The sequence below is a fragment of the Urocitellus parryii genome, chromosome 16, assembly GCF_045843805.1.
Source record: "Urocitellus parryii isolate mUroPar1 chromosome 16, mUroPar1.hap1, whole genome shotgun sequence".
Lineage (NCBI taxonomy): Eukaryota > Metazoa > Chordata > Mammalia > Rodentia > Sciuridae > Urocitellus > Urocitellus parryii.
In genome coordinates, this window is record NC_135546.1 from 9793375 (window position 1) to 9812039 (window position 18665).

The 18665-nt window shown below is 39.7% G+C and overlaps 1 protein-coding gene across 1 annotated transcript in view; it reads left to right on the top strand.

The window, feature by feature from the left end:
- Itpr1 (inositol 1,4,5-trisphosphate receptor type 1) overlaps positions 1-7528 on the top strand; it is a 307500-nt gene extending 299972 nt beyond the window's left edge. Inside the window, exon 61 of the mRNA XM_077793448.1 lies at positions 6215-7528. Within this exon, the coding sequence (XP_077649574.1) occupies positions 6215-6301 (87 nt within the window). The 3' untranslated portion in view covers positions 6302-7528. The remainder of the gene's footprint in view (positions 1-6214) is intronic.
- The last annotated feature ends 11137 nt before the right edge of the window (positions 7529-18665 follow it).

Sequence of the window (18665 nt, forward strand, 5' to 3'; positions counted from 1 at the left end):
AGGGCTCATATCTTAATATGAGGAACTAGATGTTTCCAGTTTACTAGAGAGTCTCTTAAAATTTATCATACAAAACTGCTATATTTTGGGGTTTGCTGTGGTAAAACCAAGCAAGCCCTTCCCTCCAGCCTCCCCCAGTCCTTTGGGTGATGAGAAGCTGCTGCACCGAGGACGACTCGGGAGACGCTTCTGTGCCTGCTTTGCACACCAGTGAGCATGTTGCAAGAGTTGAGCCAAGTCATTTCACCCCAGGAACACAGGAGGCTCTTAGGAAACTTATGCAACTTTAGGGGACACTGCCAGGGTGGGAGCTCCTGACCCCCCAGCGTGGGCTTGTTTTTGTGTTGTGTATGTGTTTGTTTTGTTGCTGTACTCCATTTTCTTGTTCACTGTTTAAATTTAATTTTTTTTTTAAAGAGGCGTAATGTTTCACAAGTTGCATCCTGCCCATTGGTGGAATGGGGGTTGCATTTATTTTACACCCCTGAAACGGGTAGAGACTTGGCATTTTTTAAATACAACGTAGAATCATTCCTATTAAACTTAAGATTTGACTAAATATAGATGTTAGAACTAGAATGGTCTTATACTGCTTAATCCCAGTGCTTTTTCAATTTTTGGTTTTAAAGTTGAAAGCATGCCCCTCCCTGAGAAAGATCGAGATTGAACTATTTTTTTCTTAGAAGATAGCAAAAGCTACAAAGAAACATGAAGAATCAGTAACACATTCTTCAGCACTTTTCACAGGATTGCTCTGCTTAAGTTCTAAGGTGCCCAGAATTGCAGAAAAATTCAGCATAGCTTCTGCAGGGAGGGCACTTGCTTCCTTCAAAATGAACCAGTCAGTGTTTTCTTTCAATTATATGATTTCTAACAAACCTTTAGTGCATTTGCATGTTGAATAGATTTGAATTTTAATGTTGTTATAACAATCAAAATTTCTTAAACCATTTTGCATTTAAAAAGAAATCACACAGATATGTTGGAGAGCTCCTGGATCTGAAATAATTGTGAGAATTCTTGCCCTCAAAAGGGAAAATTTTAGAATTAAGCCCCAGGAATGATTAACGAACAAGAAACTCTAATAGATATTTTCTAAAACAACCATGAAAGAACACCATTCACTGAGAAAAATGTGGGAAAACAGAAGCTGCTTCATCACTTAGATATTTTGTAGATCTTCTGAGCCCAAAACCAGCGTAATGGGACAAGGGTGGTTTCAATGTGGCTGGCTCTGGTTTTAATCCTTACTGTCCCTGACCTCTTTGGTGGTGGTTGTCTTAAATGACCAACTGGGGGAGAAACTGCTCCTATAGAATATTAGTCCACAGGTGGTTGGTCCTTTTTCTGTTATGCTAAGTAAGTATTAATGATGCATCTCATCTTCAAGTTTCCCCTCCCAAGAGATTCTGAATACTAAATGTGATTCTCTTACATCCTTATTCCAAGGAGGAGAACTAATGTAAGACCTTAATATTTCTTTTTTGCATGTTTCCTTCATAATGCAAAAGAGCCTATATTGAGCAAAGGGTTAACTTTCTAGAAAATGCGTCTGGCTTCCCATAGGACAGTCACCCATCGTTGCTAGGAATATAAGAAGTGCTTGGAAATCTGGATCATGTTAGCATGTTACAGCATTTGGCATTTTTCATGCAAAAAGGTTATCTTACCAACATTAACTGCTTAAGGAATAATAATTTTTTTAAAAAAGATTAGAGAATATGGTCCCAAGTTGTGGAATGGAGGATTGAACAGACCTTACTGAATGCATTCATGTTCCTTATATTATGCTGGGATCATAAAAGAGGACTAAAACAACGTCTGCCCTCTCGGGTCCCATAATTAGCGAGCGAGATGGAGAAGTAGATGTCTCAGAGTATTGTGTGGTGTGAGAAGCAGGTCCCTGGTCCACAGTGAGGCTGAAAGGGAAGAGTTCAGCTTCCACAGCCTTAAGCAGGTGGCTTCTGAGCTGGCAGAGAAACGCAGTAAGGGGCTTCCCAGGAAAAGAACTGGCATGAGCAAAAGCATGACAATGCATGGCATGCTCAGGAATGGCAGAATGTTCTGGTTAATCCACATCACTTCCTCAACCAACATTGCAAACCACAGAGTGATCAGGTACAGGGACACAAAGATGAGAGGTCTAGCCTCTGCCTTCCAGAGCCAACAGTCTAAATTGGGAGACAAGGAAGTTCAGCATGAATTATGCTTAAACCTAAGCAGTGTACACCAGAGGTCTGCACAGATCGCTCTGGGAATGAGGCAACAGGGAGATGCCTACGACCTAGCCCAGGGTAGGGAGAGGAGCAGACAGTGCTAGGCAGCCACTCCCAGATTCTGAACGCCATCATCCACACAGTTCTATTGAATCAATATTTGTATTCAAGAAACGCTTCAGTTCACTGTCTCAGTTTTTCAGGCACATCATTTCTGAGCATAATTTTTCAGGACTGTAAAAAGCAACTCTGACAATATCTCCTGTTTAGAATGATTGAAATAAGGACCCTATTGTAACTTGAAAGCAGCTCTTCAAACACTCTAAAGATCTGTTACAGAGCCAGGCATGGTGGTGCACACTTGTAACCCCAGCAACTCAGGAGGATTGAAAGTTCAAAGCCAGTCTCAGCAACTTAGTGAGGCTTACACAACTCACAAAGACCCTGTCTCTAAAAATATATATATATATATATAAAAGGACTGGGGATGTGGCTCAGTGGTTAAGCACCCTGGCTCAATCCCCAGTACAAAAAAAAAGTTATAAAGCAGACTGGTGTTTTAGTGTCATGGGCGAACCTTCCTCCTGTGCCAGCCTTTGCTACCAAGATGCTGTGCTCATTTGTGCCCTCAACCTATGTGTGCTTGCATCTGACTTGTACAGCTACAGTATTCTTTGCTTCTGGTTTAGACTGGAATGAAAAGGGGGAATAAAGAATTCTAATCTAGTTTATATATTTGTATAGATACTAAGGTCAGCATTGCTTCCACTGCGCATTCTCAACTACGTGGGAACTCTGATGAGTGTACCTGTATTATAAGTGGGACTTTTCTAAATATGTTTTGATGTTAAAATCTCAACTGTGGTTACTTTAGATGTGAATGTTAATGGATAGCTTTGTTTCAGATGTCCAGAGAGAGAACCCTGTGACGTTAGGCAGAGGATCAACTATTTGCTCTGATATAGGTAACAGATCAGAATGCTGTTATAGTAAGATCTATAGATACATATAGCATGTGTGTGAATAGGCAGAATTGAGAAAATAACAGCCAGAAGCTAAGTGAACCGTGAAGGACTGGGCTGGGCAAACCTGGATGGTCAGCAGTGTTGGCCCACTTCCTTCTATCACTTAAGATGGCATTTAAGTCAATGCTATTGTCACTTATCTAAAAAGCTAATGAGATGGATCAAAACAGGATTAGACATTGTGTGTGCTTGCTGTATACACTAGCTATCAAGAATTTCCTCCCATGCCACCTTTTAGATGAGAAAAAGACTATATATACCACCAAATACTGGACTCTTTCAACTTATTCAAGTATAGGAAAATGTACCCAAAGTGATTGTGGCTGATTTTGAAAATTATTAATGAAAAGCTGTTCTAGAACAATGGTTCTCAGAACATATTCCAGGCCAGTGGCGTCTTTGTCCCTTGGGAATTTGTTAGAAATGCAAATTCATGGGCCCCACCTTAGACCTACTACATCCGACTCTGCACGCCCTTTGATCTATGTTCTAACAAAGCCTCTGGGATTGCTCTTGAACTTCAGTATGAGCCACAGTTTTCTTTTTTAGGGCAACACAACAATCTTGGATAGATATGTATGTGGTATTTGTAATGACCCGTTAGAATTACTTAAGAATTGGCCATTAACCTCTATCAGTGGGGAGCATTAGGGGTTGGCAGATGTGATGACTTGGGCAAACCTAGAAAGCTTGAGCAGGACCTCAGGCCAGCAACTTAAGACTCCATAGTGTTTTAGAGGCTGTAAATTTAAGAGAAAGAATGACCAAGTAATTGAGGAGTCAAGGAGCACCGATTTAACAACCGGGAGGTAAATATGTATACATAAAAGAAAGGTTATCTCTAGTACCAATAATTATGGAAAGAAAAATGACAGAAGAAGTTTTAATACCCAGCTTTGAATTAAAAGAGCTCAGCAGCTTTAAATAGAAATTTCAGAAAAGTATTTTTCGTAGGGGATGAGCCTATCAGGCTTACTAAATCCATCTGAATGCTTGGGATTATCCACTTAAGGGTTATTGGATTCCCTCTCAGGATTACCTGTCTAGGGCATAGTTGGCAGGGAGGGACTCCGAGCTAAATGTCTGAGGGATCAGGCAGTGAAAGGATTGAATGGCTGGTTTTTGAATTCAATAGGGAATAGTATTCCTTGTGCACGCAAAGCTGTCCTTAACCTAGCAGAACCAGTGAATGTAGTATAGTGGGTGACACTTCTCTTCAAGAGTTGTCACTCACCCAAGGAAACTTTAGAGGCATCTGAAACATCCTCATTCAGTACCCAACAAAAAGCTTCTATTGAAAGCTTCCTTTTGGAAAAGTCTATTATAATTTAGATAAGATTTACCAGGAGAGAAAGCATTTCCACAGGAGCCTAAAAATAATTACTTGAGAGGATAACTGATGTTCTAAAAAAGAAAAAGAAAATAACCATTTCACACTGAAGCTAGGATATTTTGTACCAAAAATCAGTTCAACTAAAAACTAAGATTTAAGCCAGGCATGGTGGCCATGCCTGTAATTCCATTGACTTGGGAGGCCGAGGCAGGAGGATCCCAAATTCCAGGCCATTTGTAGCAACTTACCAAGACCCTGTCTCCAAATAAAACAAAAAGGGCTGGAGATGTAGCTCAGTGGCAAGGCACACCTGGGTTCAACCCCTAAGACTGAAAAATGACAAAGACCGACTTATTTTTGAGACAGGGTCTCACTAAGTTGCTTATGACCTCACTCAGGTTTTGTGGCTGGCCTCCAACTTGCAATCTTCCTGCCTCAGCCTTCCAAGTAGCTGAGGTTACAGGTGGGCACCACACACCTCACTTATCCTAGGTTATCTGCCTCCATCTTCCTATGAGATAGAAATGACCTGGAAATGTGGAAAAAAAAAAAAAAAAAAAAACAGTTCTGGTTCCAAAGCCCCTATGCTCTTTTTACTCCTGTCCAGTTTTAGGAAACCAGAAAGCTTGGAGTAGGACCTTAAGCCACTTGCATACAACAATTTAAAAAAAAAAAAAGGCTCTAGGAAATACATATTAAAGACAGAATTTTTTTAATATTTTTTAGTTTTCGGCGGACACAACATCTTTATTTGTATGTGGTGCTAAGGATCGAACCCAGCGCTGCGCACATGCCAGGCGAGCGCTCTACTGCTTGAGCCACATCCCCAGCCCTCCTAGAGCCTTTTAAATCTATAGTCTCAAAACCAGAGCTAGCACCAACTGGGTCAAGGAAAAAGATCAGAATGCAGAAGATTAAGTATACCCTATCTATTCCCGAGACTGTGCCCCATCCTCAGGAGCACTTCAGAGTGGAACCCTCCCTTTTTGCTTTGGGTTGCGCAAGCCTTTTTTCATTGGAGCCTGGCTTAGGAAGTGGTCTCTCCTGGCCTTCAGTTACACTCAGCAGCTGTTGGTGGCCAGGGCCTTTTGGACAGTATTTGGTTATTCTGGATCTCAGGGAGCTGTGAGGACATTTCTCATCTTCCCAGATGACTGTCACTTTTTTTTTTTTTTTTACCCCCTCTAACCAACCTCACAAGCATCACTGGGGAGAGGAACCCAGCGAAGAGCGTGGACTTATTCTCTCTCAACCCTGGGATTCTGACCTTGCTGCTTTTCTGGGTCGTATGGCGTGTTGTCACTGTCGTACAGAGCCACCATTTTCCAAAGAGTCCTTCAGTCATTTGGAAATGGGTTTGGGAAACAATCAAGAATCCTATGCTTTTCCCTTGTTGTGAAACAAGGAGCAAGCTGTACCTGTGACTGTAACCATTGCATGACGAGGTCACAGAATTCCCCACTCTGCCTCGGAAGATTCCCTTTTTGAAGCTGTGTGTGTTTGATACGGTGACAGTACACTATTTGTAGAAAGTGGGTTTCAGTACAAACCGTAACCACAGAGGTAAATCTATGGTTCAGAATATGATTTGACGTACAGGAAGTGTCTGGGTCTAATGATGAAACTTTTTAACTTTCCAGATGACAGAACAAAGGAAGCAGAAACAAAGAATTGGTCTTCTAGGACATCCGCCTCACATGAATGTCAACCCACAGCAACCAGCATAAGCAAATGAGAGAGGAACTATATTGACCTTTTTTAATTATTATTAGCGTGGGTATGGCTAATTAGTTCTGATTCACCCACTAAGTGACATTTATGCTTAGTATATTTGTAAATAACTCAGTTTTATACTGTATGTATATGATTGCTACTCTAAAGGTTTGGATATATATGTATTGTAATTAGATTTGTTGAACGGCATGATGACATTTCATTTGTGCCAAAAATATTAAAAATGCCTTTTTTGGAAGGACTAAAGAAAGCACCTGATTTGCACTTGAACCAGATTATAGATTTAAAAGCATATGACATGTATTTTTTATTTAAAACTAGAATAGCCAGTATTTATGTTTTTTATAAAACTGTGCAATATGAATTACGCAATCACAATAAGTCTGTAACTCCCCAGTGTCCTACAGGGAGTGCACATCTTTGAAGCTGGTGTGTTAATACTATGTAATAAATGGTTAAATATCAAATGATGCTGCTGCCAAAATTATATTACTAGTGAGTTTCAGGCCCCTGGGCATTTTGTACCATGTAATTATCCTACGGTGAAGCTGTTTGTCATAGCTAGTGGCATCCGTGCCTGACAACGCTCCATGTCTATCAGCTGTTCAGCTGGCGTTCATTTTAAGAAACGCAACTTTAGTTTCAAGAATACTTTAAGCTTCTAAATTGATCACTTATTAAACTCTTTCTTTAAATCAGAGGCCACAGTAGATGCTCACTACTGTAGCTTGTGAGGAATGATGTTTTTAAAGGGAACTTTTTACACAACGTTGGGAATCATCGTCATCTCCTGGGTGAGTTTGGATGTCACGGGATAGAGAAACGAGGACTGGATGGTTTCTAGAGTATTAGTCCAAACGGTTTTTCCTTCATCCAAACCAACATGCCCTTGTAGCTAAAATAATTAAAAGTATATACAGCCACATGAAGGTGAAATGGGAACTAGCCCCTTAGAACCCAGAGTTGAACACTTGACATGTTATTCTTCTGGAAGAGCCACGTTGTGATTTTCTTTCTGTGTCACATGATTTCTTTTTGGGATGGATGGAAAGTATGAAAGGAAACTTTTATACCTGTTGCCTAGTTTTGTACATGAGTCTCATTTTACTAAAGAATCTCTCTGCAAAAATGTTTTAAAAAATGTATTGAAAGCAGAGTTCTGAAATGAGTCAAGTTTGTAAATGCATATATGAAAGTATTTAATAAATGATGCAGAATCATATGAAGTAACTGGTGGCTTTCATTGGGCGTTTCTTTGTGAGTTACTTTCTTTAGGACCAACTTCAACCCCAGCTGGTTTGGTTATCAAAATGATTCAAAAATGCTGAGCTGGATGTTTAAAAAAAATGACAGTAACTGAGAACCACTGGAACAAGTATTGGGGAGTATCTGATACACTATTCCTTTTTTCATCTAGAATGCTGACTGCCAGTCTGACTGTCATGGGTACCCTGATACTCTTGACAAATCAGGCATGTTCTGTCTCAGAGGCTTTTCCCATGTTTTTTTTTTTTTTTTTTCATTTTAAAAAATTCTTTATAATATTGGGATACATTTGTCATGATCACAAAAGCATGGAATATAATTTGCTCTAAGGCTGTCCCAAGCACTGCCCTCCCCCCCACACACTGATCTTTCTGTAATTTATTCATAGTTTTTTTATTACTATCCTGTGGGTGTACTTGGTATTGAACATCACTGTGGAATACCCACACACGCACATGCAAAGGTTCAGTCAGACACATTCCACTGTTCTTCCCTCTCTGGATCCCTCCTTCCTCCCCCTCAATCCCCTTTGTCTACTTCTCTCTCTCCTTTCTTGGAACTGGGGCTTGAATCCAGGACTTCTTGCGTGCGAGGCAAGCCCTTTCCTCTATTTTAATGAGATTCCCTTTTCACCCTTTTCTCTCTCCTTTCTCTCCCTTCACCCATAGTTTGGACTTTTGCTGGGGATCTTTCTCTTTGTACCTACCAGGTGTAAGCATCACTAACAGCTGGTTTCGGGCCACCTGGTCAGGGTCCGTCCTCCAGTAGAGAGTCTAAAATGTTTTTTTGTTGTTGTTGTTTTGGATGTGAGAGTTGGCTTTGGGGGAAAACAAATGTAGAAAAACTGTTCCTCCTCAAGGCAGTGCTCACGCTGGCTGCTGTTTTTGACACCGATTTTTGCTATACTTTGATAAGTATGAATAATTCCCACCCAACGCTGGGAACTGGATCTGGATGAAGTTACAGCTAAACAATGACTTTTTATAACCAGTGCTTCTCCTTTATAAATTCAATACAAAATGAATGATTTCTCAGTACAGTCTAACTCTACCAAATTTTTCCATCATAAGACCAGCCCAAAGTAGACGCCTGCTTTTATCTGAACCCAGAACGGCTTCAGTGCTCAACCCCACGACAGGCACCTGAGCCAGCAAGGACTTGCTCTCCCCAGGGCTTTCTCTTTGATGTCTCCCGCTGCCCGACACAATGTGGCAGCATGTGTGGTTTGTCTCCCAAGCCCCTGCCAGTTCTCTGGAAAGTTCTGCAGTGACATGTCGAGGTAGCAGCTTTTACAGGTTTGTCATGTTTAATTTGAATCCTGTCACTGAAGATACAAATCTTCATTTTGTTTGCCAGCTTCAGCAGAAAAATCACTGAAATTGGAATGTCACCCCACCCTGCATGCAGCAAGTCCTGCCCTTGGAGTCAGGGGGTCACCACTGGAGTGACTGCCCCCAAAATGGGTCTGAAGGTCAAGGCTGTGGCCCTGCTATGCAAATGCCACTCTGCCCATCTTCTCCCTCACCACCTTCCCAACACCTCTCTTGGCTTTCCTAGCCTTTAGAGTCACCTGTCCAGACAGGAGTGTCTTCAGACCCAGCATCAAATATGGGGTACAGGACTAACATGCAGGAAAGCCATTTTGCTTCCCTCTATTTGATTTTAAAAGTTTGCCTAGCCAGGTATGGTGGCACACACCAGTAATCCCAGCAACTTGGGAGGCTCAGGAAGGAGTATCACAAGTTCAAGGCCAGCCTCAGCAACTTACTGCAGCCCTAAGCAACTTAGTGAGACCTCATCTCAAAAATAATAAAGGGATGGGGATGTGGCTCCGTGGTCAAGTGCCCCTGGAGTCAATTTGCAGTACCTAAAACAAAAGTCTGCTGCCACACACCAGCTCACGTTTTAAACATTGTCAGATTTCCTTCTCTAATACCACTGGCTAAAGAGCAGGTCTTAGAAATTCCATTCCATTTAACATGTATGGTGTCTTACCCTTTTCTACTTCTGTTCCTGAAATTGTACAGTTATAAACCTGTTTCCCTCTATAAGGAAAGCTGCCATTCTGGCTATGGTCCTAAATGATATCCCCTCCTGTATGATTTTTCTTAGCTCTATTTTTTCTTAGTTCTATCTTTACTCCTCTCAAACATGCTTGCTTTTGTTTGTTTGTTTGTTTTGTTTTCCTTCCAAGTCCATGTTCTTTATTCATTATTCTTCATTTGACATTTTTAAAATTTGGTTGTACTTTCTGAAAATGGACTATTTGATTTTGCTCCAGTAAAACCCACACTTTCACTCTGTTTAAATTACTAGTTCCTATCAAATAATAAAGCAAGCTGACTTTATTTGCAAAAGCTGATCAGCAACTCAGTCTTTGCAGCAGCTAACCAAACAAAGCTTTACTTATAAGCTAATGGAAAACTATCAAGATCTTTTCAATAAGTAATTAACCTGTTTCAAAAAATTCAATTCTTGATTTCTGAATCCTTTCCTGTAGATACTTTGGATAAAGCATTAATAGGAAATAGCCTAAAAGTTTCTGATAGTTATTTCAAGTCTAATCAGAAGATCATTAATTAGGAAAATGTATTCCTCTAAAAATATTAGGAGCAGTCCAGGCACAGTGGTGCACACCTGTAATCCCAGTGGCTCAGGAGGCTGAGGCAGGAGGATCACAAGTTTGAGGCCACCCTGGGCAACTTAGCAAGACCCTGTCTCAGAATATAATAAAAAGGCTATTATTCAATAGTAAAGAACCCCCGAGTTCCATCCTCAAAACCAATATAGAACATAACAACATAGAAAGAAGTTGGATTTTTGCCAAAATGATGTTTTTACAGATTAGGAAAGAAAAAAATTGTGTTTATTAGAAAACTTTATAATAGAACTCACCTTACATAAGAAAGCATATAAAGATAGACCCTTATTGGAGGCTTTTGAGAAAATATGATCTACTAAGCCATATGACAAATGAAACTTTTTTTTCTTTTTTTGGGGGGGGGGGCTGGGAATTTAACCCTGAGGTGCTTTACTACTATGCCACAACCCCATCCTTTTTTATTATTTTTGAGACAGATTCTCACTAAGTTGCTTAAGATCTTGCTTAGTTGGTAAGGCTGGCCTTGAACTTGAGATCCTCCTGCTTTAGCCTCCTGAGATGTGTTCCACTGCACCCAGCAGGAATGAAACTTGTTTTAAAGATAAGAAATTGAGCCCCAAATAGGTAACTTGCCCAGAGACTTGGCTCCAAAACAAACAGGATATCCTGGCTTAGACAAATACATAGCTCTTCCGATTGCTGTCTTCCTTCCAGAACAGAGCTCTACTATTTTATCAGTCACTACTTTCCAGAACAGTTCTCCCTGATTCCTACATGAGGGACAACACAAATTGACTCACATTTCTTTTCAAATGTCTCTCATAAGAGAATCTACAAATTAGAAAGTATTGACTAGGAATCCCTTATGAAGACTGAAAACTCTGTGGCAGAGATAAGAACCAGGTGATCTTCTAACACTTCTGACAACTATACATTGCATATGTAAATACCTCATAGTTAGCTGCATTTTTCCAAAGGAGAATCATTCTCCACCCAATCAGGATGGCTGCCTCTAAGCAAAAAGTTTCCGGTCTGCTAGTATTCTGTCCAATGCAGAAGTTGGTATCTATTAGCAAACTCTTTGCTCTTCTTCTTTACACTGATAACTTGCTAAAATCAACTAGAATGTTGGAAAACCCCCATCAAGATTTCGATTTTACAGAAAGTACCCAAAATTCCACCAGTTTTGCATCACAAAGTAGTGGTTTCAGTCAAGTTTAGAGTAAAACACCATGTGTGTGGTTTTTGTGGGTGGTTGCAACTCAAAATGACTTAGGCTTCATCAATTATCTGACAAGAGAGAGCAATGATGGCAATTATAATTAGGAGAATTATGATCCTAACAAATTCTTTTTCCACCTTGAGCCATATTGACCAACTCTCATAACTTAAAGGCCAACTCAGAAGTGCAACTAGCCTCCAGGTCTGGACCTAAAAACTTAACAACAGAAAGAAAATTAAAAGGTAGACCACTGTCAGGTGTTTCACATTTATTTGATCAGCTCAGACAATGCCTATGGACTCTCCCCATGGTGGCATTTTAAACTCATTTGGTACAACAAATCTCTAGCCTACTGGAGAGCCACTTGAAAGAAAAAAAAAATACCAAGGGAGAAACTAACAATTCTTTAAGTTCATGACAAACTAGTGTGAAAGAGAATCCTCACACCTAGAAGTGAAACTTCCTCATCCACCCAGCCTGGAAAGAAAAAGAAAGCTAAAAACCACTATAGAATAAGATTTCAGAGTTTGAGAAAACCCCTAAGGTGGGTTCTGAACAATAACACAAAGAGTCCCACAACATCAGTGCTCACTGCATGCAAGAACCGCAAATGGAAAGAGTTTGCCAGCATTTTTTGTAATTGACCTCACCAAAAAAAGAAAATTACACACACACACACACACACACACACACACACACACACACATATTTATAGTTGGTCCCATGTATATGAAACTTAAGAAAATTCAGGATTTTAATCTGTTCACTCCTCAGCATATGCAAGACATTTATTTCTTTTTTCACAAATGTATCACCAACAGCATCTCAGAAAAGCTGGGCATTCTCTGTCAAAGATCTCTATAAGAAAGCTTTAGATTTGGTTTGACATTGGAGGCCTGAGCCACCCAGGGTTTAGGAGCTGAGTGCACCAGAGCCCAGGGGCAGCACAGTGGGGTGGAAAGAACATAGACCTTGAACTTGAGAAGCCTTAATAGCTCAACCACTTCCACGTTATGACCTTGAGCAAATTATTTAATCATTTCCATTTTCAATTCCCCCCTTCCAAAGAGTAAAGAATACTTGAATTTGGTTCTTTGGACATGATGAACATTAAGACAATACATGCCAAATGTCCAATACGTACTCAAGTCACATTATCACCCATTCCTTCGCAGCATAACCATGTCCTATTTCTCTCCTATCCACAACCCCAGCTAACAACTGCATGACCAAAAGCTACTTTCTGTTCCTACTGAATTGCTTTGATGTTGTTACTGTGGGATCCTATATCTGTAGTCTTCACATGACATGTTTGGGTCACATCCAGTCATTTTAAAATTTTATCTCAACCAAATTCCATTTTAACCATCGGTTCGAACTGAATAATTCATAAAGAATGAAACCTAATCATACAGCACATGACTTCCAGATAATTATTCCTCATATTTGTGATCAATGTGGAATTTGAATCTAAATTCTCTAAAGAATCTGCAAGGAAAGAATTTTTATCTTGGGGATATGTATTTCCTTAGTTTATGGAGTGCTGTCACCTATATTCTCATTTGAGCCTCCCAACTTTGGCAAGTAGTATCTTGGGGTGACTCATATCAGAGACACCATCTTTCATTTAACATTCAAATACAAACTCTGCACCATATTGCACAGAACTACAAAGGCCCAGAACCTTCCTTAGTAATTTCAAGGACCCTAGAAGGTACTTAAACCTTTCAAATGATACCTTGCCTCTTTTTAATCCTAAATCCTGATTTCAACCCAAATCTCTGTTCCTTCTCACCATCTCTCCCTCTCTCTTGGTGGGGAGCAGGGAGAACTACTAGGGACTGAACCCATGGGCACTTTACCACTGAGCTACAATCCCAGCCCTTGTTATTTTTTGAGACGGGATTTCGATAAATTGCTGAGGCTGGCCTCCAACTTGTAATCCTCCTGCCTCAGCTTCCAGAGTTGCTGAGATTACAGGTGTGTGCTGTCAAACCTGGCTACATCTCCATTCTCTTTATTGCAGTTCACCCCCAGGGTGGGTCCAGCCCTCTCTCTGTTCTGCCCCCAAAGCATCATTAATATCTGGATGTTGTGAAGAAAAGACCTTTACTGCAAGAAAATTACAGTAAGAAATAGGAAACCATTTGAAACAGCCATCAGGGCTCCCTCCCCTTCCTTTGGACAGACAACCTCTCAGCCTGCTGGGGGCCACTATCTCTCTCCCACTCTTCTTGCTCAAACAAAACAAACCTTCAGTTTCAGGTAAATCAGAAATTCCTATTTACTCTGTAGATCCCTCTCCCATCTAAATTAGCCCTTTACCTTGGCCCAACAGACTAATTCTGCAGTCCTTAGCTGCCAACTCACAGAGCAAACTGGCCTTTAAAATAGCATTTTTTTCCCCTTCCTGATATACTCCTATCTTACCAAACAAGAAATCGCGGCCAACACAGAACTAATCTGGGATTCACAGCCAGATCACCCGATTTCACAAATCATCTCCATTCTTCTGCATTCTAGGGCTTCACTAGCTGGGTGCACCCAGCTGGGGTCCCATGCCTCCACCTCCCCTGATCACCTGCCTGGGGAAATCTCTTAAGTATCAGACGGGAGTTCTTAGGGCTAAAGTGGCCACTAGATCATTTCTGTATCCTCAGGAACCTAGCACAGTTCCTCCCAGAAAGGCGCTCAATGCATTTGAAGGGGATCTTCCCTTAATCTGTCTGAGGGTCTTGGAGTCAAGGACAATGAAGTATTCTACTGAGGAAAGAAAAGCTAGCAATGGCCCCCAAAGGAGTGGCATATACAACTAAAGATCAGGCAGTATCTACAACCTGAGTGCTGGGCACGACACTATTTGATCCTGAAACCAAGCAGCTACCCAAGAGAAATGAAAATTTATGGCTACACAAAAACCTCTATGCAAACTATAAACAATTTTGTTGCCAGGTGCAATGATACACACCTGTAATCCCAGAAATTCAGGAGGTTGAGGCAGGAGAATCACAAATTCAAAGCCAACCTCAATAACTTAGCAAGGCCTCCTTCTCAAAAAGAAAAAAAAAAAGGCTGGGGATGGAGCTTAGTGCTAGAGTGCCCCGAGTTCAATTCCTAGTACACAAGCAAATAAATAAAAACAGATAATTATTAACACTATCCCAACTGGAAACAATCCACATGTCCATCAACTGGTAAATGGATACACTGTGGTAGAAACCTACAATGTGGATTGTGAGGCAGGTGGCCCACAGCCCACCTTCTGAGAAGCGCCCCTCATGTTCGGGTTGATTCACAACACAGCCTTTTTAGCACATTCAGTGCACACACATTTTGAACAGCGTATTTCACAGAGTTGGGTACAAGAATAAGGGCCAAAAATCTGCTCACTGGAGAGCCTGGTAGAGCTGGCAATGGGACTTTGAAATTTTTTTTAAATGTGTGCTACCACTTAATTTTTTTTTTTTTTTTACTTACTGCCTGTGTTTTAGAACTTGTAAATGTCATGTTGCACTAGTTTCCTATTGATGCTATAACAAGTTACCAAAAACTTAGCAGTTTAAGACACCGCCACTAATTTATTATCATGTAGTTCTGTCTAGGCTCCTTCTGGAGGCTCTAGGGAGAATCCACTGCCTCGTCTTTTGCAGCTTCTTGGGGCTGCCTGCCTTCCCTGCCAGAGCCAGAAGTGTCCAGGTGAGTCTCCTGCATCCTGCTTTACTCTGACCCTCCTGCCTCCCTCCCTCCCTCCCTCCCTCACCAGAACCCTGGAGTACCTGGCTTGGCTTCCACCTGCATGATCCAGGAAATCTTCCATCCCAGGATGCTTAATCACACCTACAAAGTCCTTTTGCCATGTTTGGTAGCATAGGTCTTAGTGGTTAGGACACGTTTACTGTGGCCACCATCCCGAGTACCGTGTTCACCCACATAAAACCTAGGCAGATTAGGTTTAAGACAACAATGCTCGAAGGTGTATATACACACGTGTGTGTGTGTATATATATTTTTGTTGTTTTGTTTGGGTTTTTTGTCTAGCTCTGAGAGACTTAAATTCAACCAGAAAGGTCACATTTTCTCATGGTCCAAACAGGCTGAATGAGTGAATTCAATAAAGATCATATAACTAATAAAGCTACATATGATTACTTAAGATCCTGTTGCTCTAAGACACATCAAAAACAACCATAAAAAGACAAATACATGGACAAATACATTAAAATCTTTTTACTCAGGTTTTGTGAGGCTTAGCACTTTAAAAATGAGTAAGATCCAGGTTTGGGTCTAGCTCAGTGGTAGATCACTTGCCTAGCATGAGCAAGGGTCGGGGTCCAACCCCTACACTTAAAAAAAAAAAAAAAAAGAAAGAAAGAAAAGGAAGATCCAAAACTTCTCCATAAGATAATCCTTACTGATTAAAAAATATATATTAAAGCATACTCATATTATGAGATTAGAAAATTTAAATAATATGCCATCCATCTCTCTTGTTTGGTGAAACGTCTATTCAAATGTTTTAGTCACATTTCTTTAATTATTACTAAATTTTGAAAATTAAGTTTCTTGTGTTTTGATTGCCAGTTCTTTATCAATTATGTTTTGCAAATGTTTTTTTCCTGATTCTAGTATGTCTTATTTTCTTAAGTTTCCTGAAGTCTAGAAAGTTTTTAATTTTGCCAAGTTCCAATTTATCTTTTATTGTTTATATTTTTTGAGTCCTAGGAAATCTTTGCCTAATTAAGATTCCAAAGTTTCCCCCTACATTTTCTCAAAGAAGAGTACACAAAAGAACCTTCTGTGCTGATAGGAATCTTCTTTAATCTGTGCTAACCAATGCACTAACTAGAGCCACCCAGAGTAGCTGCTGAGGCCTTAACACTTGGCCAGAACAAATGAGGAACCGAACTTTAAGTTTTATTTAGTTTAAATAGCAGGGACACACACACACACACACACACAAAAAAAAAAAGTATATGAAACAGTTCTAGAAGTGTTATAGCTTTAGATTTGACATGGTCTATGATACATCTTTAGTTAATATTTGTGAGAGTACTACGTATGGGTAAAGTCTTGTTCTTTAAAATATAAATACCCACTTATTCCGGCACCATTTTGTAGAACAACCATCTTTTCTCCATGGATAAAAATGAGTAAGATCTTTTCTGAGTCATCTCAGTACTTTTGTCAAAAATCAATTGGCTGTGTTAATATGCTTCTATTCCTGGACCCTACTCTGTCCCGTTGACCTGTGTGTTTCTGCCCTTTTATCAATATTAGGTTGTCTTCATATATGTCTAATTCATCTTCAACAATGGTGCCAAGATGATACAATGGGGAAAGGATAGTTTCTTCAACAAATGGTGCAGGGAATACTCAATACCAATGTGCAAAAAATGACACTGGGCCCTTATCATACATCATGTGCATGTGTGCGCGCGCGCACACACACACACACACACACTCACACACATACACACACACAAAAAAAAAAAAACCAACTCAAAATGAATTAAAGACTTAAACATAAGACCTGAAACTGTAAGGGCCTTGGAGAAACTTGTCAATATGACACCAAAAGTACAGACAACACAAGCTAAACTACACAAGTGGGTCTCCATACTAAAAAAACTTTGGCATAACAAACAATGTAATAAAACTGCAAGCCTATAAAATGGGAGAAAATATTTGCCAACCAAAAACCCAACAACTCAACAGCTAAACAAAACTATGCATAATTTTTAAAGTGGGCAAAAACTTACATAGATATTTCTCCATTAGAAGACCTACAAATGGCCAAGAGGAATATGCAAAGATGCTCATCATCACTAATCATCATGGAAATGCAAATCCAAATCACAACAAGATGTCACTTTATGCCTGTTGGGATGGCGTTATAAAAAACAACAACAACAAAGTAAACAGGAAATAAGTGTGGGCAAGGATGTACAGAATTTGAAACCTTGTGCACTGTAGGTGGGGATATAAAATGATGTAGCCACTATGGAGAATAGTATAAATGTTCCTCAAAAAACTAAAAATAGGGGGGCTGGGGATGTGGCTCAAGCAGTAGTGCTCTCAACTGGCATGCGTGCGGCCCGGGTTCGATTCTCAGCACCACGTACAAACAAAGATGTTGTGTCCGCCAAAAACTAAAATAAATAAATAAATAAATAAATAAATAAATAAAACTAAAAATAGCACCACTGAATGATCCAGCCATCAGACTTCTGGCTCATCTGTACGAAAGAATTGGAATCATGATCTGCAAGAGATATGTGCACCACCGCATTCCTTGCACCATTCTTCATGATAGACAAGACGTAAAAACAACCTGGTCATCCACTGATGGTTAACCATTAAAAAAATGCTATAAATATAAAGACCTATTTTATGTATTTATCTATCTTGATTTATCTATGACATATATAGATAATATGAATCTACAATATAGAGATAATAATAGATAATTTCCTTTCATAAAAAAGAATAACTTACTTCATGTACTTTAATATGGATGAACCATGAAAGCATTATTGTGGGTGCAATAAGCTAATCACAGAAGAACAAACACTGCATGATTCTACTCCCATGAAGTGTCAAAGGAGTCAAACTCATTAAAGCATAAAGATGAATGGTGGCTGCCAGGGCCTGGGTGGGGGGACAGTAGTCAGTTACTGATCATTAGGTCTAAAGTTTTAATCATACAAGATGAAAAAGTTCTAGACACCTGCTGTACAACTTTGTGCTTGTAATTAACAGTGCTATATATTTCAATTTGTCAAAAGGGTAGATTTCATGTTGTTATTTAACCACAATTTTTAAAATATTCATTTTGCCTTGATTATTGTAGTTTTTAAGAAGCAGTCTTGAGATCTGATTGAATTGGGTTCTTTTTCTTTTCCAACATTGTTTTGGCTACCTTCCCCACTTCTGGATTGAAGTTTTATAAATAGTCATAGATTGCCACAAAAACTGTCTTTCAATGAATTTTCACCGAATCTATACATCAATTTGGGAAGAACATTTTGATAATATTGAGCCTTCCAGTCCATGAATAAAGTATATCTAGCCATAGAATAGTCTTTTTTTTATGTTGCTCATCTCTTTTTTGTAGATTTCAGCATATAACTCTTGTACATATTTTGTTAGACATCCATAAGTATTCACATTATTTGGAGGCTATTTTAATAGTACTTTCATAAGTTTTAAAGGTCAAAACATTTGCTGGTAGCATAGAAAATCATAATTATTTTCATATACTGAATCT